Source organism: Labeo rohita, chromosome 7, assembly GCF_022985175.1.
Source record: "Labeo rohita strain BAU-BD-2019 chromosome 7, IGBB_LRoh.1.0, whole genome shotgun sequence".
Lineage (NCBI taxonomy): Eukaryota > Metazoa > Chordata > Actinopteri > Cypriniformes > Cyprinidae > Labeo > Labeo rohita.
The window spans coordinates 19,293,042-19,318,985 of NC_066875.1; the positions used below are offsets into that span (position 1 = coordinate 19,293,042).

At 37.6% G+C, this 25,944-nt stretch overlaps 1 protein-coding gene across 2 annotated transcripts in view; it reads right to left on the reverse strand.

Moving 5' to 3' along the window:
* Nucleotides 1-12,473, reverse strand: part of kcnq1.1 (potassium voltage-gated channel, KQT-like subfamily, member 1.1) — a 47,106-nt gene extending 34,633 nt beyond the window's left edge. For both annotated transcript variants that reach the window (XM_051115378.1, XM_051115377.1), the window contains exons 1-2: nucleotides 11,957-12,473; nucleotides 954-1,044 (exon numbers count right to left, since the gene is read on the reverse strand). In XM_051115378.1, the coding sequence (XP_050971335.1) occupies nucleotides 954-1,044; nucleotides 11,957-12,234 (369 nt within the window). In that variant the 5' untranslated portion in view covers nucleotides 12,235-12,473. The remainder of the gene's footprint in view (nucleotides 1-953; nucleotides 1,045-11,956) is intronic.
* Between the last annotated feature and the right edge of the window lie 13,471 nt (nucleotides 12,474-25,944).

Genomic DNA, 25,944 nt, shown 5'->3' on the forward strand with positions numbered 1-25,944 from the left:
CAAAGCCTCAGATGCACTAACAAGGCCTGAAGCAATTAATGCTTAGCAGAAACACTGCCATGGATTATTGAACAAAGTAAACACAATGATTTAAGAGTGCTAGCTCAAGCTGCCATTCTAGACAGCAGAACACCTTCATCTTCTGTGAACTGAGCTGCGCGTGTGATATAGACTTTGTGGTGTCAGTTACAATGTTGAGGCTGTTTTTAAGCCTTAAATTCATCAAGGCAGTGAAAAGTGTAAAAAGGAATACTTAAAGTTCTCAACTCGTACTCACTTTTGCACATTTAAATATGCCATGTATCCAGTTTCATATTCTCTTTCTCCTCCTAATGGTTTTGAGTGGCAGAGAAAAAGATTGTCAATAAATAACAACTTCAGAAGACCTTGAATTTACCGCACTGATAGTTTATTACATTTTTAGACCTTTTGGAGCTTGACAATTACAATCACACCTTCTCATCTGAAAAACATTTGAAAAACAACTACATATTTTAATGAGTAAATCATGACAGTTTACATTAGAGGGGGCAAAAGTGTTCTACTTTCAAGAGGAGAGTAACCAAAAAAAACGTAAAGCCGCTGTGTCCAATAGAACATGAAAAGTGATGAACTGCTGCCCTCTGCTGGACAGGGCCGAGGGCAGCATACTCTCTAGAGAACAAGCTAAGCAATGAGTTGCATGCAAATGTGAACATTATCAATACCATCTTTACAAACAACAGCTGCTTTTGGGTGCAGAGCCCAATGCCATATGTCCAGATTAGTAAATGACAGCTATGCATTATGCCTGTTTGCTACTTATGCTGCCTGTTTACATGTCATGAAACAGGGACAAAAGAGATTCAGTTATCCAAGGTCACTAGATGTTATAGATATTATTAGGCAGCATAATGATTTAGATTCACTTAACAATATTTACCACACTGTAAGTCTAAAGCAGTGAGACTCACCACCCAGAATAATGTTCTATTAGCCAGCGTTTGATATTCATCAATGGTGGACAGCACACTGAGGATCAGGCAAGAAAGCACAATGAGGAATCTGCAAAGAGAAAGAAAAGTATGACATTAACATATATAATAATGAAATAAAAAGTATTTTAAATGTCCTCTGAGCATTCTGAAAGTAAACATTACACATAATGTTTGCAAAATCATAAATGGAAATCAATAAAATGTTGGTAACTCTTTACAATACGTGTGCACAAATATGCATTAATTCATACTTAATTAATGCACAGATAATCACAAATTAATGTATAATTCATGAAGAACTAAACCATTTATTAATGATTACTACATCAACAACTAATGAACATTCTATATGATTCATAGATTAAGTTACCAATAAATTGTTATCAGTTAAATGTGTCATAATGTATTAATTCCCTAATAACTTATTTTATTAACTAATGATGTAAATTCATATGTTAATTACCAACTTCAGCTTCCAGTTGTCTCCTTTAATTACTCATTAGCAAATGATTTGCAAATGTATCATTATGTTGTGACTTTACTTGTTGAGGCACAGAACTATTAACTAATTGTTAAGTAATATGTCATTGTGGTTATGGATATAGAATTAGTTAGTCGTGCCTCAGTGAGTTGAAGCCATGCATTTTCATGGGTTGAAGCCATGCATTTCAACTTCCAGTTGTCTGCTTTAATTAATCATTACCTAATGATTTGCAAAGATATCATTATGTTACGACTTTACTTGTTGAGGCACATGACTAACTAATTCTAAATCCATAACCATTATGATATATTACTTAACAATTAATTAATAGTTCTGTGCCTCAACAAGTAAAGTCATAACATAACAATATCTTTGCAAATCATTAGCTAATGATGCGTGGCTTCCCATTGCGGTAATTAAGACATGAATTTACACTATTAATAAAATAAGTTGTTAGAGAATTAATAGATTATGACGCATTTAACTAATAACATTTTATTGATTACTTAATCTATGAATCATATAGAATGTTCATTTGTTGCTGATAAAGTAATTATTAATAAATGGTTTAGTTCTACATGAGTTAAATATTAACTCATGATTATCTCTGCATTAGTTAAGCATGAATTAATGCATATTTGTGCATATGTATTGTAAAGTGTTACCAAAATGTTTTTAAAATGTTTTAAAAATGACTGGACATTTTAAATGTTCAGAGAAATTAGCAAAACATTCTTAGAACTGGGGCTGTCATGATTCCTCGATTCAAAATAAAAGCTCAAACCCTCACTCTGTGTTTACATGTTTTGATGACCACATATTCAGAAAATTACTGTGGCGGTAGCATTTCTCTCGTAAAGTGGCCAAATAGTAAAGATTAAGTGGATATTTTAATTAAATAGTGTTTAGCCAATGTTAAACAATCATTAGATCCTAGGGATGTGATGAGATCTTGTGACGATATTCTCGCAAAACATTTTGCAGTTTTGTCACTGCCCATGTAAATGTTAATGAATCAGAGGGTCGGCCATCATTGCGCTTCTGATGTGAACCTGGCATTCACTGATATGGGTGACGACAAACGCGCTGCTCAAGCTCCACTGACGCTTCCGATGTGAAACAGGTGTTAAAGACATTCAAATCTGCATTAATGCTGCTGATCCAGAGAGAGCACAAACTGTCTTTTTAAGCACATTATAATATTCATTTCTGTGTTACAGACATTTAAATAACAGAAGTACTGGAATAAACGTTTACAGTTTGGGTATAAACACTTATTGTCTACAGTAGCGATCAAAACTAAAGTATCTTAACACCTGTATGTATTGTAACGCTTATATATAAATGCTTATTATAAAATGCACCTACATTTTTTTTTGCATTCTGTCTTTTTCAGTTGAAAATAAAAGACTTTTTTCCCTATATATTTCATCGAGGATTTCTTTAAAGCAGTAAAAAAAACTCGCCTTGTCTCGTGGGACAAGTGTCTAGTTACATCCCTGTTAGATCCTGCAGTAAATTGTAAAAACAATCGTCAGGCCGTTGGGGCCCTCAGTAGGCATTTAATATAACCCATAATGTACGTTCCCAGGTAGCACACGTACATCTGCAAGATGTCTGTTAAAGATCTCTTGATCTGGAAGGCATCTGCTGTGTATAAATGTCTGGCAGACGTCTGTAAGATGTCAGTTTTACATACATTCTAAATCATAAACATATCTAATAGACGTCTTTAACATCTGATAAGAAACGTCCAGTTGACGTATTGCAGATGAGCAAACTACGTCTTGCAGATGTCAAATGGACGTCTCTGAGATGTACGTGTGCTATCAGGATTAGTTCTCAGGGTTATTATCCCTGGTTTCACAGACAAGGCTTAAGCCTAGTTCCAGACTAAAATGTAAGTCTTTAAAAAGTAAGTCTCTAAAATGTAAGTATTTTAACAGTTTGCTGAATAAAACCATACAATTACTTGCTTTTGATACTTTTTGAATTAATTATTATTGCATCAATGTTATTTTATATGTATTTTAAGTCATTTTAAAGGCTATTGTTCACCTAGGTCTATTTTAATTACCAAATACACACTGACCAAAATTATAAACGCAACACTTTTGTTTTTGCCCCCATTTTTGAAGCTGAACTCAAAGATCTAAGACTTTTTCTGTGTACACAAAAGACCTGTTTCTCTCAAATATTGTTCACAAATCTGTCTAAATCTGTGTTCGTGAGCACTTCTCCTTTGCTGAGATAATCCATCCACCTCACAGGTGTGGCATATCAAGATGCTGATTAGACAGCATGATTATTGCACAGGTGTGCCTTAGGCTGGCCACAATAAAAGGCCACTCTAACATGTGCAGTTTTACTGTAACCATCATTTGCCTCATGCAGTGCAACACATCTCCTTTGCATAGAGTTGATCAGGTTGTTGATTGTGGCCTGTGGAATGTTGGTCCACTCGTCTTCAATGGCTGTATGAAGTTGCTGGATAGTAGCAGGAACTGGAACACGCTGTTGTATATGCAGATCCAGAGCATCCCAAACATGCTCAATGGTTGACATGTCCAGTGAATATGCTGGCCATGCAAGAACTGGGATGTTTTCAGCTTCCAGGAATTGTGTACAGATCCTTGCAACATGGGATGGTCGTGGATGAATGGAACAACAATGGGCCTCAGGATCTCGTCACGGTATCTCTGTGCATTCAAAATGGCATCAATAAAATGCAGCTGTGATCGTTGTCCATTAAAATACACCTGCCCATACCATAACCCACTGCCATCATAGGCCACTCGATCCACAACGTTGGCATTAGCAAACCGCTCACCCACACAACACCATACATGCTGTCTGCCATCTGCCCTGTACAGTGAAAACCGGGATTCATCCGTGAAGAGAACACCTCTCCAAAGTGCCAGACGCCATTGAATGTGAGCATTTTCCCACTCAAGTTGCTTACGACGATGAACCGCAATCAGGTCAAGATCCCGATGAGGACGACGAGCATGCAGATAAGCTTCCCTGAGGTGGTTTCTGACAGTTTGTGCAGAAATTTTTAGTTTATGCAAACCATGCAAACCAATTGTTGCAGCAGTTGTCCGGATGGCTGGTCTTAGATGATTTTGGAGGTGAAGATGCTGGATGTGTCCTGAGCTGATGTGGTTACATGTGCTCTGCGGTTGCGAGGCCGGTTGTATGTACTGCCAAATTCTCTGAAACGCCTTTGGAGACGGCTTATGGTAGAGAAATGAACATTCAGTTCACAAGCAACAGCATGCCAACTGCATGCTCCCTCAAAACTTGCAACATCTGTGACATTGTGCTGTGTGATAAAGCTGCACATTTTAGAGCAGCCTTTTAGGCCATGTCAACACTAATACGTTTTCGTTTGAAAACGCATCTTTTTCTCTCCGTTTTGGCCTTCCGTCCACACTGAGACAGCGTTTTTGGTCAAGGAATACAGAGCTTTTTGAAAACGCTCTCCAAAGTGGATACATTTGAAAACGCTGTTTTTGCGTTGCAGTGTGGACTGTGAAAACGGAGGCTTTTGAAAACAATGGCGCATGTTTAGTCATGTGACGCATATTGTACCAATAGATATCTGTGTTTATACCGGTAAATGTGGCTGTTATGTGCTATTTACTTTTTTACACTGCTGCTAAAGATATATTTGTACGCTCTTCATATTACAGCCCCAAAAAGATGACAGATAATGTACTCACAGTTGCTATCCTGACTCCTGCAGCTAAACGTGAGCGCAGCTGCTTTTTTTTAGATCAAACATGAGAGTGTGCGACATGGACGCGTTAGTGAATGATGAGATATTCCGTAAATAAAAACGTATTATGTCTCCTCCGTCTGTATCATCTCAGTGAGTTTTTATCCATGCGCAGTATGGCGAATTTAACGTTTTCCTACGTTTCAGTGTGGATGAAACACTTTTGGAAAACACTTGAAAACGCTAGTGTGGACGGAGAGCGTTTTAAAACGAAAACTCCGCTTTCAGATGTATCTGGATTAATGCAGACGTAGCCTAACTGTGGCCAGCCTAAGGCACACCTGTGCAATAATCATGCTGTCTAATCAGCATCTTGATATGCCACACCTGTGAGGTGGATGGATTATCTCAGCAAAGGAGAAGTGCTCACTAACACAGATTTAGACAGATTTGTGAACAATATTAGAGAGAAATATACCTTTTGTGTACATAGAAAAAGTCTTAGATTAAGTCTTAGTTCAGCTCATGAAAAATGGGGGCAAAAACAAAAGTGCTGGGTTTATAATTTTGGTCAGTATATATATATATATATCAGTTTAGGAAATGTATCTTTTCTCATATTTACAAACTAAATCTGTTTTTTGGAAAGAGAGAAAAAACAAAACAGTTTTGTAAAGGCCACAGATTGATTTTTAAGATGCTGTAACAGTACTGAAGGTTTAACACATCACGGCAAGGTCATCATGTGTACTTTCAGTCTAAACCAACAAAGGCTCCTGAGACAAAAGAAAAAGTTCTTCTTTTGGTGAGAAAAGAGAGTTTGTTTCGATTAATCTGGCAAAACAAATTCTACAAACAACATGATTTCTCATGTGCTTTAAACCTTTGTTTATTCGTTTTTTATGAAGTAATCATATTATTACAGCATATGTAGGAGAACACAAAACAGCTTGTTGGTATGTAAAGATGTGAAAGTGATCTATTTATTTAATTAAGAATAAATTTAATCTTGTAATTAAGAATGTATGTTAATCTATTCAGAACTGCACATCACTAATGCGCAGCAACAGCACAACATCCAGTACATTTCTGGTTAATTTGTAAATGTTATTTCTCAGTGTTTGTTTTTGGCAGTGATGCTTAACCCATTACAACAGCTCTATCAGCTCAATAATTCATCAGTCTGACTACATTAACAATAAAAATGAAACACCAAGAGGTATGAAACCCAGCTGCCACAGACAAACAGTGCCCAGCTGTTGCCTGTCATCACAAATTCAGAGGGAGGGGCCAAAAATGTAAGTAAACATACAAACATAACCTTGGGGTAAGATGGCTGCCTGACAAATATCTATCTTATTATGTAATCACTATTGCTGAATAACCTTGAACCTGCCGCAAGCAGCCTGTGAGAGAAGTTACTTGTCAATAAACATGCCGTAGGCTACCGTGCAATGCAACGAATAATTGACCTACCAATCCACAGCGGTTAGTCAGTCATGATAAACAGCAAACGATTATGTTGCTCACAGCGATTAGAGGTAAAATCAACAGAAAATAATCAGAGCAATGAGAAATAGTATTTTGATGACTGGAGCTAAACAGAATTAAATATGCAGAAGCAGCTATTTTAAAGGGGTGGTTGATTGTGATTTCATTTTTTTAACTTTAGTTAGTGTGTAATGTTGCTGTTTGATCATGAACAATATCTGCAAAGTTGCAAGGCTAAAAGTTCAATGCAAACGGAGATATTGTCTTTTACAGTTTTTCTCAGTCGCTTTGGTGCATTTCTCACAACACTATTTACATTTGCACAACATTTACTTCAACCTCCACAACATTTAGTCATTTGTGCACATCATAGTAGCAGTTTCTCATTCCTTCCAACAAATTGCAAATGCTTTTGGACATGCATCAATTGCTTTCATACAACTCTCTGCTGTTTTATAACATTATCATTTGCTTATGTCATGTCAGTCAAAATTAACTAAACTTGTGAATGCTGAATAGTCATTCCATATAAAACTAATAGTCCTCATTTCATTGCTTGAGTCATTACATACAAAAATGTTGAACTAGTTGTCAAAATCTGTCAAGCAAATTTTATAAAAAATTTTAAATCTTTTTTTTTCCTGAAAATGTCTTCTAAATTGAACAATTTCTGCAAATGTGCATGAATGATTTACAGACCTATGTATGTTGTAGGTTCAGTTCCAATATGTACTGCAATATTGTTTACAATTGTGCACAGCTCTACCCAAAGGGAGTTTATGTTTGTTGTAAATAAGGGTGTATTTATTCGTTTGCACAATGCTTTGAATAAATTAGAATTGCAAAGAGCATATGCAGTAAAAATGCGAAACATACATATTCAGTGTCTTGTACTCAGATACCTCACTAAATACAGTAATGTCTAGCTTTACTGTAGTTTTCAAATGGCTGTGCAAATAGTATATAGTGCTGTCTTGAGCATTTTCAGGAAGTTTCACCAAAATCTGACTTTTTTGCATAGGAAAAAATTTACAGAGTAAACTGTCATAATGAAAACATGACAAAGCCATTTGACTATCTTGTTCATAAACAATGGTGTCAGGACTTTTCATCTTGATGACACTGACACTTTCATTGACATGAATACTTGCTTTTGAGGAATGAGCTATCCATTTTGAGCAAGTGACACGCTTTTGCAGGTTATCAACTAGGTTTTGCAGTTTGTACTAATTGTTTTGAGAAATGCATTAACTGTTGTGCAAATGTAAATAGTGTTGTGAGAAATGCACCAAAGCGACTGAGAAAAACTGTAAATTTATGGCAGTTTATTGCCTACAAAAACGGCTTGCGTTGGTCACATCATAAACCCAGATATTTACATAAACCCTGCCCCCAGGAACATGCAAAAAAGGGGGCGAGGCAAGAAGAAGAAGAGCTGTTGCAATGTCGTCAAAATTAACGGTGCACAAAAAAATCTATTCATATATGAATCGCAATTCTGTCTTCTAACGATTCTAATGGATTCACAAGTTTCAAAATCAATGTTGTAAAGCAGCAGTTCTTAATCTTATTTCTTGCATCCCCTTTGCTCTGTACGCGCTCTGCATCTCTTTCTCTCTTACACAGCCCCCGCTCGAGCCATCCTGCCCCTTTGAGCTCTGACTAAACTGCCCTTTCGGTCCGGTCTAGGTGCCCCAGGTTCACGATTTCTGCCAGTGTATTATACACTAATTATACACTATGTGTACAGACAGACAGATATTTTCCACATAGTTACGATAGGCGTTAAACATTGGATGCACACGCAGTTGCCGTGGTAGCGAGCAATATTTGCTGGCAAACACTTCTTACTGTTACAAAATAAACAATTACTTTACAAAACTGCTACAATGCAATCATGTATTCTGCTGTATTAAAGCTTTCCTCAGGATAAAACCGTATATTAAAAGCTAACATAAGCAGCAGCATTTACAAATCACAGCGTATCTAAAAGTATGATACAACAACAAACAAAAACACACACCATTCTGAAACTTCCTGTAGGAGCTGTGCTTGTACAGGTTCTGCGCGATCCTCTTTACTAATATTCTCTGGGTCTCATTTGGGCTCAAATTGATAAGCAATATTGACGATGCCATTGTTTACAATACAACCGGATTGCATGACAAATAAAGCCAATAAAAATAGACAACACTGTCTCACGACCAATTTGTACTTAATTTGGAGGTGGCTAATTTGTACAAATTCGTATGACCTCACTCATACGATTTTGCATCCTTTCTGTGAGGGGTAGGTTTAGGGGCAGTGTTAGAGGTGTTTCTTCGTATCAATTCTTACGAATTTGCCACCTCACAAAATACATATGATTTTTCACACATTGTACGAGTGAGGTTGTACACATTCTTATGAATTAGCCACCTCGTAAAATATGTGCGAATTGCGATGAGATTGGGTTGAAATAGTTATATTTGTGGTCTGCAAACTAGTATTTATCAAACCTATCAAATTCAGAATGCCTTTTAAATTTCAATTCATTTTTTCACATTTTTCAATTTTTCTGTCATTTTTAACCAAAAAAAGGTTAAATTTGTGAATACAAACTTTGTCTAACAAATTTAGTCTTAATAAAGTCTTGTTAGAAAGTTCTGAGACCTTGAAGTTAAATGGTTTGAAATACAGATAAAGTCAGATAAATATACAGATCAATAGATAGATAGATAAATAGATAGATAGACAGACAGACAGACACACACACAGACAGGCAGACAGACAGACAAGACAAGACAAGAAGACAGATGGACAAATGGACAAAGACAAATAAATAGACAGACAAGAAGACAGATGGATAGACAAATATATAGATAAATAGATAGACAGACAGATAGATAGATAGATAGATAGATAGATAGATAGATAGATAGATAGATAGATAGATAGATAGATGAAAGATGGAACAGACAGACACGGAGACTGATGGACGGACAGACAGACAAACAGACAGACAGGAAGACAGATGGACAAATGGATAAAGACAAATAGATAGACAAGAAGACAGATGGATAGATGGACAGACAGACAAATGGACAAACAAGAAGAAAGATGGACTGACGGACAGAAAGACAGACAAGAAGACAAATGGACAGTCAAACACAGACAAACAGATAGACAGATAGACAGACAGACAATCAGATGGACAAACAGACAAGAAGACGGACAGATGGGATATGACATGACAGTGAGGCACATTTCACTCACATATACTGCTTAGCAGATAACAATAACAATATATGGCACACAATTACTGGTTTTTCCAACAGCATGTGCACATGTACACAAACAAGGGTCACGCTTTGATAAGGGCCTTTCGTTCCCCCATGGCTTTGCAGCCTTTGAAGCAGTGATAAGCTTGTGCACATTCTTGGCTAACATACCCTGCCTCCTACACTCACACAACAAAAGAGCGCTTCCGTATTCAGGCGAGACTCTTCTATTTCCTGCTGCAGCTAACAGTGTGGCCAAGTGGTCGACTACTGCTCAAGGCCCTGGGCTAGCAAGGCAACAGGTGGGGATGAATTATGCACTGAAGAGCCCAGAGAGCCCAGTTGTGCCCTTAAGCGATGCAATTAACCTCAATTTGCTCTATAGGGACCATCACAATATTAGTACACCATAAATCACTTTAAATAAAACGCATGTGGTACATGACAAGCCACCAGTTAATTACAGTCTAACCTCCAACCCTCCGCCTCATGCTCATCATTCTTACAAACGCATTAAACTCAGTATCAGTCAAACTATCCACGATTAGTGAAGCCGTTAACACAGTTTCTGTACGACGATGCAGCATCTGACACCCTCACAGTCAGATTCCCATGTTCTTCTGGCATCTCTGCCCAACACCACTGAGTCACAGGGTTACTAAACCCACAGGGCCCCTGCTGAACAGAGTCACCTCTGCAGCCAAGTTTAGCCGCCCGCTATCACCTCCTCTCCTGCTAGAGATACAGACCATGAAAGGTCCAATGAGTCCAGTCATTTTGAGAATTACAAAATGACTACATTCTGCTGCAAGGCATCCTTTTAGGATATTCATAACACTGTAAAAATGATCTTAGATCATTTAAAACTAGACAACAGCCAAAGATTTACTTGATTTTAGTCATTCTTGTTTACTTGCTATTCCAGAATTCTTGCAATTTACAGAAACTCGAGTAATGCATCTCAAAGCAGCTCTTACTTTCTGCTTTCACTTTTTTTAATAAAGTGTAGTGAAGATAGGAACGCAAGGCTTAGCAAGAGGATTGAGATAAGGACATAACAGCTTTTTTATGCTTTTTTAATGCGCACAGGCCACCGCACCACAATTCTTACTGCATTTTCTGACTTTATAAGGCCAAACTTTGCAGGTTAGTTTGATTGATGCATGTTTTGAGTTTAAATAAAATGGTTTATCTCCATTCACCCTCTTTACAGTTTGCACTAGGACATGATTAAGTAATATGGCTGCATTATTTGACCACTTGCCATGTCCATTGCTGCTAAAATAACACATAATACAGAATAACAATAATAGAGAAACTTCCTGTGTTTCATGTACCAAATGTTGAGGTCTCTATGTGGTACAGTTCATCATCTCATCAGTATTCATGTAATTCAAAGACAAGTTCTTTGCTTTCTGTGCTCCCTTTTATATTTACATTTCTCAAAGAATTTAAAATAATATTGAACAAAATGTAAAACCATCTACATAGACTTCTTGGTAATTGATGTTATAATGCAGGATTTTAACTCAAGGTAACTTTTTAAGTTCCATAAATACATTGAAGTTGATTAATTCAAACATCAAAAGGCTGTGCAAACTGTTGTAGTTTTTATACATTACAAAAATCTATTTTTTTCCAGTGTATCATTTAATACACATTTAATATTTTAAACCTCCACAGGAAAAAAAAAAAAGAAAAAAAAAACATCACTGAGTTCTGTTGAACTCAATAATAAATGACATACATTGCCATAAATTATTTATTTATTGTTCTGGGAGCTAATTTAGTTTCTGTATGCTGAAATGCTGCACTGAAGGGAAAATTGTTTTATGCAAAATGAAAAGTGACCTTGAACAATCATATTGCACAACATTGTACTCTTATCAAACATTTAATACAAGCAGTGCCTCTTGCAACAATAAACGATTTTTTAAATAAATATTTCTGGACAGGAAAATGTGTTGGTGTTGTAGACAAGGCTATATCTCATTCTCTAAAGCAATCAGAGTTAAATACTCACACTGTAAAATGATACACAAAGCATTTCCAACCCGATGGTCTCTCCAAGAAATTATAAACACGTCCTTGAAAGAAGGATCTAGAGATTGTGGGACGGGTGGCGCTGTACACGGACATGCGGGGATGGAGGTGAGATGCCTGGCGTTGAGTGATCACTGCCGGCTCCGCAGACGCTGAGGAACTCCTGCCGAACCACACACTGTCATTTCGCATCTCCAGTTCTGCAGGTCCAATAGTCCACGAAGGCTCTGGCGCTGTATTGTGAGGTGAAGAGGTCATGCTGTTGCTGAGAAGAGAATTTCACGCCTGATCTCTCACCCAGTCCAAAACTATTCTAACTTTTGATGTGACGGCAACAGATGCAACAGACTTGGTTTAGTTTGGTTTTATCCTCTGCTTCTCCTGCGATCAGAAAAAGTAAAAAGCACTTTTTTGCATTGCTTCATTCGTGTTTCAGGATGAACAGCAGCATCTGAGAGTGAAGTGCAGCTGGCAGGACAGGAGGCAGCATAACGGCTAAAACACCGCATCAGCAGCGGCACTTCACTGCCTCTGCATGAAACTACATGCATAAATACTCATAACTCAGCAGTGAGTGACGTACCAGGAAGCACATCGCCACATCGCCACATGCCATTGCCAACAAAGGTAAATTAGGGATCATTTTTATTTTACTAAGACTTAAGTCAATATCTATATATGCACGTAATTGTATGCAGTAAAATATTTTATTAATATTAATAAATATCTAAACATATATTTTTAGTTTTAAATAGTAACCTTTTAAAACAAAATAAATAGCAAACACAAGATTTAAGGTATATAAGGTGTCATATGACTTTAGTTACTACAAAGTTCACCTATGCTGAAGCGCCATATTGGTGACACTGAACTATTTCGCTGATTATTGCTGCTGAAAATGGTCAATTATTGTATGCTTTGGGCTGTATTAATCAGTCGGACCGGGAAAAACATTTGGAGTACTATAGACTGCCAAAAGTTATAACAAATCAAGGAGAAGAGTGCAAAAAACTGAGGAACTAAAGGTATTTGTGATTGGCCAAACTGAACCAGGATTTCCAGAACAAGAATCTTGACAACATTCGTGTTTGTTCTTATCATTTTCAGTCAGGTAGGTGAAACATCGTACGTGTCTTTACCACCTATTTAGTTTGTCAAAATATTGCACCCTTTCCTGCTAAGTCCTTCTCTATATAATTTAGCAGCTTCCACACGTTTTTCAGTGCTTTAGACAGCATAAATTAGCAGAACAACGTATTTAGTAGTACATTAACCATGCAATCCACGCTGTTGTTTACATCTGAGTATCGCCAGTACGGCTGCCCATCCGGGTAACTGACCGAATCGTGATGTAAGTGCAAACCCTCTATAGCGTTTTCTGCAGCTACCATGTTACAGATTGAGAATATCAGCATAAACCAATAAAAACACTTAAAATAAATAAATAAAAATGTCTGTTTTATAGCTCTATGTACAATGTGATGGAGAAAGACATGGACAAAAAGTATGAAACAAAAGATAAACAGCTTTGGTGTGAAATTACAGGAGTTAGCAGACTTCATGCATCCATGCAGTTGTCGGTATCCACCTTATTCTTTAACGCAGAAGTAAGCCTATGGGTGAGACTTCAGGTTAGCCGCTATAGGGAAACAAGGAGAAGAATAAGACTGTGCAGTGAATGGTAAAACTGTTTGCACTACAGTGTGCTCATAAATTAAGATAACATGTTAAAATATCATGGTAAGACACACCAGTTTGCAACATCAAGCAGCAAACGAGCTGTTTTGTACAGCTAAAAATAGCTGGACGCTGATGAGACCGGAAGCCAGACCCAGTGCATTTCTGGTATTATTGTAATTAATGAGAGCAAGCTGAACATAAACCAAAAATAAACCTTAGTGACTAAATTTAAGATAATTTGTCTATAAAAAAACAACAGTTAACCAGCATTTGTGTTTGGAAAAAGGTGAAGGTGCAGTTTCATTCAGCATGACCTTGAATTGCTGCCTCACCTTGAGAACTCAGGAAGGTATTGATTCACTGAGACGCAGGTTTCAAATACTGTCATGTGGCAGTGAAGTGATGACAGATACTGTTGTCAAGTAGATATTAAGATAGGCCAGAGTGAGATGTAGGTAGAGATCATCTGGACATAGTGTAGCTTATACTCAAATACTTTCAGCACAGCAGACAATGACCAGACATGCTATAAGGTCAGATACCTTCTTGATTTACTTCCAGCTGTTTTAATAAGAGGAATCTGTGCAGTGCTTTTTTAAAGTTACCAAATGACAGCAGAGAATCATCTGTATTGCTGTTTCTTTTAGTGCCATGCAGACAGCTGAAAAAAAGTAATGAGAACTTGTCTGAGATACATACCTTTTGTGTAGGAAATAACTGAATCCAGTTTTAGACTCCATATAGACTCGCTTTTTAGTCACCAAAGCTTGAGTCTTGCACCATACAGGCTCTGATCTCTGAAGAACCCTGTTTTTGTGGGATTACCTTTAGAAGCGTTGTTTTTAAGCATTGATTTACCTGGATGCATTAAAAGCAATGCAGGGAATGTCTGTTGGTGTATTTAAGGACATTCAAGTTTGCAGTCTGCTAGTGTTATTAAATAAAGATCATTCTGAATGTGGCATTAATTTATTTATAAAACATTCAGCTGCAGTGTCTTACAGTGTACAGCAGAGAGCAGCATTTTCACTGACCTCTCCTCCCTTTCTTGTCAAAACAACAAAACATTAAAAGGTCTAACTATTTATCTGATCTCCCACGGGCTTGATAAACCTCTGTTTGAGTTGACACCTAGTTGCTCATCAGCATATGCCTTCATAGGCCTAAAAATCTAGCTAGAAAGCAGCAATAAAGTAGATCTCAAATGCTATATCCTTTATACAGTCATACAGACATCCGATGGGATATCAGATGGGATAGTAAAAACTGAACATTCATAAATGGGTTACTCACATGCTGTGTGCTCTTTATACCTACAGGCTCCAGATGATCTTATTTCTGTAAGGAAAAAATAAACTCACCTCGTGTCTTATTCCCAAAAAGCTTTGGAATAACAGGACTGCCAGAGTTACCTGTTAATGTTTATTTATAGAAGTAACTTACAAAAAAAAAATCAAGCCACATATAATGTTATTTGTCAAACGTGGCATGCTCCTCGCTGTGAAGAAATCGCTTCGTGAGCCTTGCCATCACAACCTTCTTCTCAGAAGTTCTTAGCACAGAACATAGCACAAATTATCTCGATGTCTCTCAGCAGCAGGAGCAACATCCCCAGTTAGTTACATTTTGAACTTTTTGCAGGTACTTTTCCTGGCCCACTTTTTGACCCCAAGGACAGAACATCAGCAATCTTAGCTAGAATGGTGATGCAAGTCCCTTTGACTTCAACACAGGCTGGAAGCTTTAATTAGACCCATCTGCTACTTGGATCCTCCGCAGAGCCCTCTAATGGAGGTAAACGGAGGTATTGGATCTAAATGGCAGAATATGGATCTGTAATGATCCATTTGGCTTGAGAGACAGGGAAGAATGACTATTTTTGTCTTTTATGTGGTTTGTTTTGATGTTTGGAGCAGATGCTAGTGCTACCTATGACTCCCTGCTGAAGAAAAGAGCTGGCTGGTGAAATGTCATGAACACTTTCTTTATATGGTGGATTTAATGCAATGCTTTTGAGCACCAACTATACAATGAACTGTATCATAAAGCACCTATTGGGGTGCCTATTGATTGGGCCCTGCAGAGCTCAAATTCATTAGAGCTGGAGTGGCTTTTGATAGCATTTTTTTATGTATTGCCTAGAAAAGTGCTTCTCTGTAACTGAGCAGACTCTGTCGATTCTCAGCAACACGAAATTAACCATTGCCAACCCTCAAGCACAGTTACCTCGCTTCACTCCATCACACCCTAAGGGATTAAATCCCTCGCTTTGCACAACTTTGTAAGTGTGGGTGTGTGTGGATGTTCTGCGGGAGTCTAAGGTAAAGTGGGCTGCGTTGAGCTCCTACTCAGTGAAGTGAGAAGAAAAAAAAAATCACTGGATATTTTTATCCACAGCGCTGGATTTAAACAACTGCAATGGGCTGGAAGTGAATGTTGAATGTCTTCATGAGATAAAGAGGTTTTGTTACAACCGATGAATGCCCAAGAGTATATTTGATCGAGTTGGTGGGTTACCAACAGATCTCCTGTCCTGGGAAGAACAAGTCTATTTGCTTGGGAATTCACAGGTGTCTGCCTTTTATGCCTAAAATCATTGATCTTCAATGCATTTCATGTCGAGCATGTCAACGATTGGCTGGGATGAAGTCCCTGGGGCGGTCCGTGAAGCTGTACAAAACCTTGAACAGGTACTGATTGAAAAGAGAGGATTCACTGCTGACATCGGGAATACTAATGCAGTTCAAGGTTTTTTACACCTGAAATGAATTGGAACAGAATGGCTCTTCAGCGCGCCCTTGCTTGTCTATCTCCTCATGGAGTGTAAGTGCTTTCACCTCTCCTCACCTCTCAAATGTTGTCGAGGCAATATACATCCAGACTAATGGCTTATAAACGCTCTTTTATCGGCAAGCCGCCGTGTTCAAAGAAAGTGTACGTCAGAAAAAAAGAAGGCACAAAAGATGGTGACAAGTGGGTGTCTGGCTGCATGGTGTCTGCATAAAATACAAATTAAATGAATTTTAATGCAAATAAATACTTTTCCTCTGAATTTTTTACAGAAGGTGTTTAGTTTTTCAATATTTTTTAGGTTACTCAGTTAAGAACCTACGACGGCGTTTTAGTGCCACCTTAAAAAAAAAAAAAAATCTAAGATTACGAGATTAAACTCGTAATATTTCGACAATAAACTCGAAACTACGAGAATAAAGTCGAAATGTTACGAGAATAAAGTCGAAATATTACGAGAATAAAGTCGAAATGTTACGAGAATAAAGTCGAAATGTTACGAGAATAAAGTCGAAATATTACGAGAATAAAGTCGAAATATTTCGAGAATAAACTCGTAGTAATACGAGATTAAAATCGTAGTATTTTGAGAAATAAAGTCAAAATTACGAAAATAAAGTCATATTTTTACGTGAATGTATTGCATGCTTCCATCCACAACACAAACCGACTGAAGCTGTCAGTGCAACCATTAATTGCAATGCCGTACGGCTTGAGTTTATCATATGAATATGCCACAATGCGTTGGGACCCCGGCTGAAGTACTGAGCGTGCCGGTGTTCAGCTCCTTCAGGGTCGATTGCTTTATTTGATCATCAACCTCATAAGCCGTTTTTCCACTGTTAGAACGCTGTCCGTCTCCGTTGGCATGTACATCCCCTCAGCATTTGTTGGTAAAGTTATACCTGTCATCGCCTTGTTTATTTTTTTTTTGTTGTTTATAGTTGTGTCCTTTTTTTCTGTTATTTAACGAAGTCCCACAAACAGAAATATCTGATCATCGTCCATATCTCTGTTTATATTACAATTGCGTTACCAAGGCAACGACTGACGCATTTGTATTTACATTCCAAAGAGTTCCGTTATCAGCACCACAGTGGGAAATGAAATCGTATCCGTGCTGCCGGACCGGAACGGTTAAGCGAAGAGAACGGTTCGGCCTGATAGTGGAAAAGCGGCGATATGTAGTTTCTTGAGAAACAACATATCCTCTTCGAATAGCACACAGATGTAACCACCTATATCCGTGGAGTCGACCACTGGTCGCCATTTCAGACTGCACAAAAGAGGCAAATTCCGAGAATAAAGTCGAAATATTTCGACTTTTTTCTCGTAACATTTCGACTTTATTCTCGTAACATTTCGACTTTATTCTCGTAACATTTCGACTTTTTTCTCGTAACATTTCGACTTTTTTCTCGTAACATTTCGACTTTATTCTCGTAGTTTCGAGTTTATTCTCGAAATATTACGAGTTTATTCTCGAAATATTACGAGTTTAATCTCGTAATCTTACATTTATTTATTTTTTAAGGTGGCACTAAAACGCCGTCGTAAGAACCTTATAACATTTACCATAAAAACAAAAACTGGGTGTTGGCGCCAATATCCTCGTGGTTAGTGCATCGACATATAGCGCAGCTGTGCTCACAGAGACCCGAGTTCGAATCCCATCTCCTTTGCTGATCCTTCTCCCCTCTCTCCTTCCAGCTCTTTCCTGTCATCTCTTTACTGTCCTATCGCAATAAAAAGCCCAAAAAATAAGTTAAAAAGAAAACAAAAAAACAACAACTGGGTAACACTTTGGAGTTTTACTGACATAGTTAAGCAGTAAGGGCCAGTTTTACTAAACAGGGCAAATTAGCGTGAGAGCGCAATTCCAAAAAAGCGCTAATGGGAGGGGAAATTTCTGCGGGTGATTTACTAACAATGCACAAATAAAAGAACACGCAACATCTCATTTACATATCGACCTATGAAATATATCATGTGCGGCACAAATTAGCGTAGTTGCAAATAAAAAAATAAAGAAGCCACAGTGTGTCGAAAAGAACCGTAGGCCAAAAAATTAACATTTGCTAGAAGTTTTGATAGACCTGGTATTGTGTGACTCCTAGTTGAGGGTTCCAAGTCGTCTTTTATTTCCTGAAGCAAATTAAAAATAACATGGTTTGGCAAACAATATGTTCAAATAATGTGTTTTTCTGGCATTCCAAATAAATAATACGTGTGGAAAAAATACCACGCGCTCTCTGTTCTCTGCGGTGCCTCCTCCTAGCAACAGTAATAGCAGCTATTTTAAAAGCAAAATAGTTTAAAACATGCATTTTTTGGTGTTAAATAAAGGCGCAAATGCCAGTAATTTGACGAGCGCAAATGTTAGTAAAACAAGTTGTGTGATTCATTTGAATAGTCTCCTCCCATAAATTTTGCATCTGAAAGGGAAACTCCAGCAGATGCATATTCAGTAAGGTCAGGCGCAAGAAAATCTGTGTCCACGCCTTTTCAGCGCTAATTCTTGACTGCTCATCTTTCGTAAAACCTGACAGTACGATTTTAACACCAAAAAACGGTTTGCGATGGTGCAAGCTGTTAGTAAAACTGACCCTAAGTCTTAACTTTCATGAACGTGCATCAAAGACTGACATGGAAGAGAAAAAATTGTTGAATAACGTCATTATTTTTAAAAAGTATTCTCATAGCTTCGTAAAATTAAGGTTGAACTACTGATGTCACATGGACTATTTTAATGATGTCCTTACTACCTTTCTAGGTCTTGAATGTGGTGGTTGCGTTGCTGTCTATGCAGTGTCAGAAAGCTCTCTGATTTCGTCAAAAATATCTTAATTTGTGTTCTGAAGATGAATGGTCTTACAGGTTTGGAACAACATGAGGGTAATTATGAGTAATCATGAGTAATTAATGGCAATTTTCATTTTTGGGCGAACTCAGAGGTTGCGTTAACCGGAAATTGTCCGTCATTTTTGTCAAATATTTTTTATCAGTGACGGAAAAATCTGAAGGCCGTACATCAGTTTTACAGATTACACTGAGGGTGATCTATTGTAACTTGTAACTCTAATTCCCACCCCTGTCCAGTTGGTGGCGAGTGCGCTCTTGTGTGGCAGCAGAGCACTGGCTCCAGAACAAAAATGAAACTTGAATCTTTTGCTATGTGTTTGATTATGCACAGGCGAGTACCCAGAAGCTACAATGATCTATCACGCCACATTAAAGAGCACCAAAACTTGGTTGAATTTCCTAATGAAATAAACTTTACAGAATTTGAAATCGGAGATTTTTTAAAAGAAAAGTAACAAAGCACAAAGCATAGCATATTACGATTTATTGGATGGGAGGCGCACTATGTACTGTTCATTCATCAACTGAAAACAGCATAGACCAAAAGATCATCTGGGAAGAATCTATACTGGTTCATAAAAATGAAGATCTATTAAAATCGAGAAATATTTTAGTGTCCTCAGCTGTCACTACGGGTGTTGAACAGTCTCTGTTCATATGTTCTCTTCAAAATAAATATATAAGCCTATATCGTCCTGTAGGTTCATGATTAAAAATTAAAATGTGAACAAAAATAAAAGCAATTGAATGTGTGTGTTTTTTTTTTGTTTTTTTTTAATGAAAATTAATCTGACAGGTAATAATAGATTATGACAGAATTTTTGCGACCCATCCGTTAAAATGCCGGACAGTGTTAAAGTCTAGCGCAACCTCTGGGTGAACTATTCCTTTAATAGTTGTATTAATATTGGTTAATGTTACACATAATATATATGCATTGTATATATGCATTATACACATTAACTAACCCCAGCAAATTGAACCCTATTGTAAAGTGTTACCTTTAACTGTTTATATGAATAAATAAACATCTAATTGGATTCATATTACTCTAAACCTGTTGCACTTTTGGTGTGAGATATCACAGTGTGCGTATTATTTGTGTTGCTATGCTTTGGTCCATTTTTAGGCTTGGTCTAAATGGTTTCCAGTATTTGGTTCTATTGATTTTTCTATCTCAAAGATACTATGTTTAGACTCCCTGTAAATGTATCTTGGGTTACTTTATGAGTAAGTGCTCCTTTGGTGGTGTTTCACACACACATACGTAGCAGAACACATTTATGTTGACAGGATGACGGGGGCTCTTCACCTCCCAAGAGCTAAGAAATGGAAGAGTTCACCATTTTGTGACATCACGCAGTAATGGTTGACGAGAGGAAAGGATAGGTTGGTGAGTCACTCTTTCCCTCCAAGACACTTTTTATTCCATGCTGTTAAACTAATGGGATCAGCACAGAACTACAGCGACTCTGCTGAATATGCCAGTCTCAGACAGATCAGGGGTACGGCTCTCAGCTCACGCTACTGTCACAGGCGGCGTCGTGCAATGGCGCGAAGTGACTTATGGGTCGACGAATGAAACATCACGTCTCATGTGGCTGGGGACGGAATTCTTGCAGAGAGGTGATCAATCACCAGATCCATGCAAATGTAGCCTTTGTTTTGTTTATGCCTCAGGAAATTCAAAATAAAGAACATGTGATGCATACCAATTAAGAGCTACTTCGGATTCTGTCTGTTATGACAACATGTAAACTAATCTGCAAAGGAAGAAACATGGATTCGCTCTTTGTTTCCTTCAGAACAAACTGTGAGGAAGGGTTAGATACTTTAACCCAGACTCAAGTGAGGAAGTGGTGGAGAGGAGGATGATGACAAAATTGGAGTTCATAATGAAGAATTCTTCATACCCTCTCTCCACAGCCCGCTATCTTGAAGCACCTTTAGCCGTCGGCTTGTTCCAGCACTCTGCTCTAAGAAGCACTACTGGGAATCCTTCCTGCCTGCTGCCATTAGGCTGTACAACACTGTTTCCTCCTCACATGCTTCCCCACACATTACTCCGGCAGATCTCCTAGTCAGGAGTAATGACATTGAACAAGGTCACTCTTTCCCATGCAAGAACCATTACCATTAACGGATAACAAATTTATATCTCTCACTGTACGTAATGGTATCTCACTGCATGTTCCGTCATGTTTAATCGCCATAGGAGGAAATACATCATGTGTGCTTCACCATGCTTCTAAATTTTCCATAGGGATCGATAAAGTACATCTATCCATATGTCATACAAGTAAACCTTATATTTTAACAAATGCACATGAACATCAAACTGAGTTGTCCAATGTTCTGAGTGCAGTTTATTTTTTCATTTTTATCAAGAATTTGTATGAGAAAGACAAATATGAAATAACATAAACATAATATTTAGGCTGTGGTGATATTACAAGAATGATAGTCCTTCTATACAACAGTTCAAAAAACAAGGCATTAATATTGAGAAACTTTCATTCTAGACACAATATTTCCATTTGCTTTGTCTATTTTTGCTCCGCCAATGAAAGAAAATAACTAATAAAGCTAAAACAGAATTAACTGTCTGAATAAGTGAGTGAACAAATCGATGGATTGAATAATTCAGTGGGAATGGACTCACTCATAAGTCACTGGTTTCATATCTGAATAAATTTGGAAAAATCAGTTAAGTGAATGATTCAGTAACATAAAGAGGACATTGGATGCAAAATTCACTTTTACATGGTGTTTGCATATAAATGTCTTAGCAGTGTGTGGACACAACCACCCTACAAATGATACAAATCCATTCACTTTTTTTTAACCTCTAAAAACCTAAACAGTCTCAATTATCAAGCCGTTTTGATTTGAGCAGAGTTCATTATAGCATTTAAAGAAACATGCACCGAAACAGGTCGGTGTGAACAGAGCTGTTTTTGACAAGGTATGACACACTGTTTATAGTGCGTTTTCATTTTAAAACAGCGTTTTAAAATAAAAATCCTTGTCTTCACTAGCATTTTCACTGCGTTTTAAAAATGATCTCCGTCTACACTACACAAACACATGTAACATGACCATGCAGGTTCAACCATAGTTATGTATAGGTGGATGCCGTATTATTTTGATGGAGGACGCGTCTATGTGCTTGAAGAGTCTAATGATGCATCTACCTATACATATCTATGGGTACGACAATGAACATGATGTTATTGTTTATACGGTCGTCAAGGATACACAGAGAGAATGTGGGCAGCCATGCCATCGTTTTTAAAAGTCTCCATTTAGGTCCATTTACATTGAAACGCAACTACAGAGTTTTCAAACTAAAACAGGTTCTGCAGCGTTTTCAGAAGTCTCAGTTTTCGAGGGTCGCAAACGCCGGAGTAGAGTAAACGACAGGCGTAACCGTAGCAAGTTATGTGTTTTAAATAAAAAAGCACACCAATGTAAACACAGACTTAGATGACCATTGTGGAATTTTAACTATATTGTATAAGTATAGTGCCTTCATTTAATGAAGACCCTAAAGAATCTTACCAACTTGTTGAAAATGGGTGTCCAGTGTCGCTTTTAACCCTTAAATGCATACCTCGGGTCTTTAGCGACCCGGAGCGTTGTTTACTACCCTCTCCCTCTTTCATTTTTAAAAGTTTGACATCAGCTTTCTTAATATTCTTCAATCTATTCATTATAAACAACAAAACAAGAAAAAATAAAATATAAAAGAACGATAGTTTTGAGAATATGGTTGAGATCGCAAATATGAGCCAGGTGCTGAATGGAATTGCGATCTGATGATGGCGACGATGGTAAAATCATCTGCTCAAATGGAATCCTTCTAAGTTTCAAAAGGTAATGAAATAGGCTTTATTTAATCTTCTGTGTTAGTTCTTAAAATATCAAGAGAGTTTTTTGCAATTTCTGAAGTTAGATATCTATCCGTGCTGGATATATAGGTCCGGGTCTAAGACGCGAATATGTAATAATGATTGGCGAAACGGTCATACATTTAAGGGTTAAAGGACCATATTGTTGTTATGTTCCTGAACGAATCAGTGTTTTGAATGAATTAATTGAATGAATAGTACAAAGAACTAGTCATAAAAGCGATCACTTGTCGCCACCTACTGGCGTAATCTGCACTGAAACATTCTCTCTGAAATAAATCAGATAAAAAGCACATGTAAACACTTGATAAATCAGTTGCAGTCATTTCTAACTGTATTTTTTTTAATGATTATGAAAACCAGCAGCGACTTAAAAAGGATTATTTTTGCCACTTCTGAGAGGGGCAAAAAGACATGATCCTGTTTCAAGTGTAAGAGCTAAGCCATGAATCTGATGTCTAGATATCTTGCCATCAAGGTGATCTTGTGATAAGGGCAAGAAGTGACATTTAGCACATGACAGAGTTTGTCATGCTCATTGCCCTTCTGGAGACCTCATTTGAACGTGCCTCTGAAGGTAACAAGACGCATTTAGATTGAAAACACGCCTTTGTTCTTCCCCAGCCTAAGCCATGCACATTTTTTTAAGCGGTGTCGTTTATAAGAGAGAAGATGTGTGAAACATTTACAAAACAGGTTTCAGCGTTATCCTGCGGTCCTGGTAGTATTTATGCCAGCCTTCAATTTGAGATGATAAAAAAACCAGAGTGGCACACTAATGATAATGAGTGAATAGACACAGTGTGCTCTGTGATGCCCTTTTGCATTCTAAACCAGGAAGCCAAAGTGAGGCTGTTCTGATGAATGCCAGATGAGCTTTGGCATCTTTCAGCATGCAGGCTGCTTTAATTAATGCATAAAATGCTCTCTAGTGGTAAATGCAAATTATTTTTGGCAAACCAGTTGCATCATAAACTCTGTTTTCCTATTGTTCTGTTTATTAGAGAGCATCCATTATGTTGCTAAAGCCCTAAATGGAGGAAATGACAGATCAATGGGGAAAGGAAACCCCAGAGTAAACACAACAAGGGCTGCACTGTTTGTTGAAACCGTCATATGTGGCAGTGAACGGTTTCTAGTGAGTTGTGAGGCTCAATCTGAAAGATTCATTGTGAGATATGCCAAAGAGGAGCAGACGAACCTGTCAACAACCCGTGGAAAAACCGAAGCAGAATGGTGCAAATTTCGGTGGACAGACCCTGAGTTGTGTCAGCCCGTATAGCAACTTCCCACTGACAAAGCTATGTCATGTCACAGATAATGAGAAGAAGATATTCATGGCACTCAGCCTGGGATCACAATCATTGCTTAGAAGGCTTAACTATTGAGAGGCATGAAATGATGTAAGGTTTGGGTCTTCAAGGATTGGCATGGACTAAAATAATATGGATAGAGAGTCTGAGGGAGACAAAGACTAACAAAAGACAAGTCTCTTTGCTTAGAGGCACAAGAGAGGATTAATGTGGCTTGAAATTTAAAGTCTACTTTTAGAAGGACACACAGAACCTTCACCTGCGCGCCTGTAAAATTGGACCACGAGACCATGCCGCACTGGAAAAGAAAGTAATAAACACAGACAAGAATGAAAATGTGCCTGTTTTGTGTACGGCACTATTTAAAGGGGCATTTGAAGTTAAAGTGTGTTATTTTTTTCGAGGTTAAAATAAATGTTACTTTCCTAGCTTAAAATGTAGAGACAGCTATGTTATTAGTAAGTCATCTGTAGGTTGAAAAGTCCCTTGAACTCCATCATAAAACATTGCTCTGTTCATGTACTTTGAACCAGCTTGAGCAAAATTGTCAAATGAGAGACTGAAAGTCCTTCATTTCCAATGTAGATTTGTACAGGAGCTGCATGGAGTTCTGTACATGTGCCAGTACCATATTTTTTAGATTTGATTTGTGCTTCAGTTGCTTTGAAATGTTTTGAATGAACTAGACCATATTTTGCAATGTATGTACATATTCTAATCAAAACCATAAGCGTTGGCTGAGAATTCCCAGTGTTTTGGTACAAAATGTTATCCTTTATACACATTTACTGTAAAATGCATCATAGGCTCATTGGAAATACGTGCCTCTGTATACATTTTTGCAAAACTGAAAAACATACTTATATCTACAAATCACTGCAGTTTCCAGTTGAAATGAACACTAGAGGCAGTAAAACTCAGACAACATATAATCCTTTTCAGACAAAGTATGATTTACAGGTACAGAGTTTTGATTTAATAAAGCCTAATTTTCACACAATTACTTGCGGAATATTATGTTATGACTTCTGAATGATTTTAACATCCTGCGTGATTTGAAAACTGAAACTTTTGAACATTGTCGTCACAGTTTCTAATTTAGTAGATTTGCTCGGTAGCTCACGTGATACGGCATTACACTTGAGTAATGAAGAGCTCCGGTACAAACTCCCTGAAACTATGGTTCAACAAAAAAAGCTCAAATCTGCATAAGGAAGTTAAAATAGCATGGCTGCATCAATCAATGCGTATTTTTATTTCACTTTTGTATTTGTTAGCACTATCGGGTAGGTTTAGGGTTGGGTTTGGTCTAGGGGATATTTCTAACACCATAGAGCATTAAAGGAGAACTCCACTTTCAGAACAAAAATTTACAGATAATGTACTCACTCCCTTGTCATCCGAGATGTTCA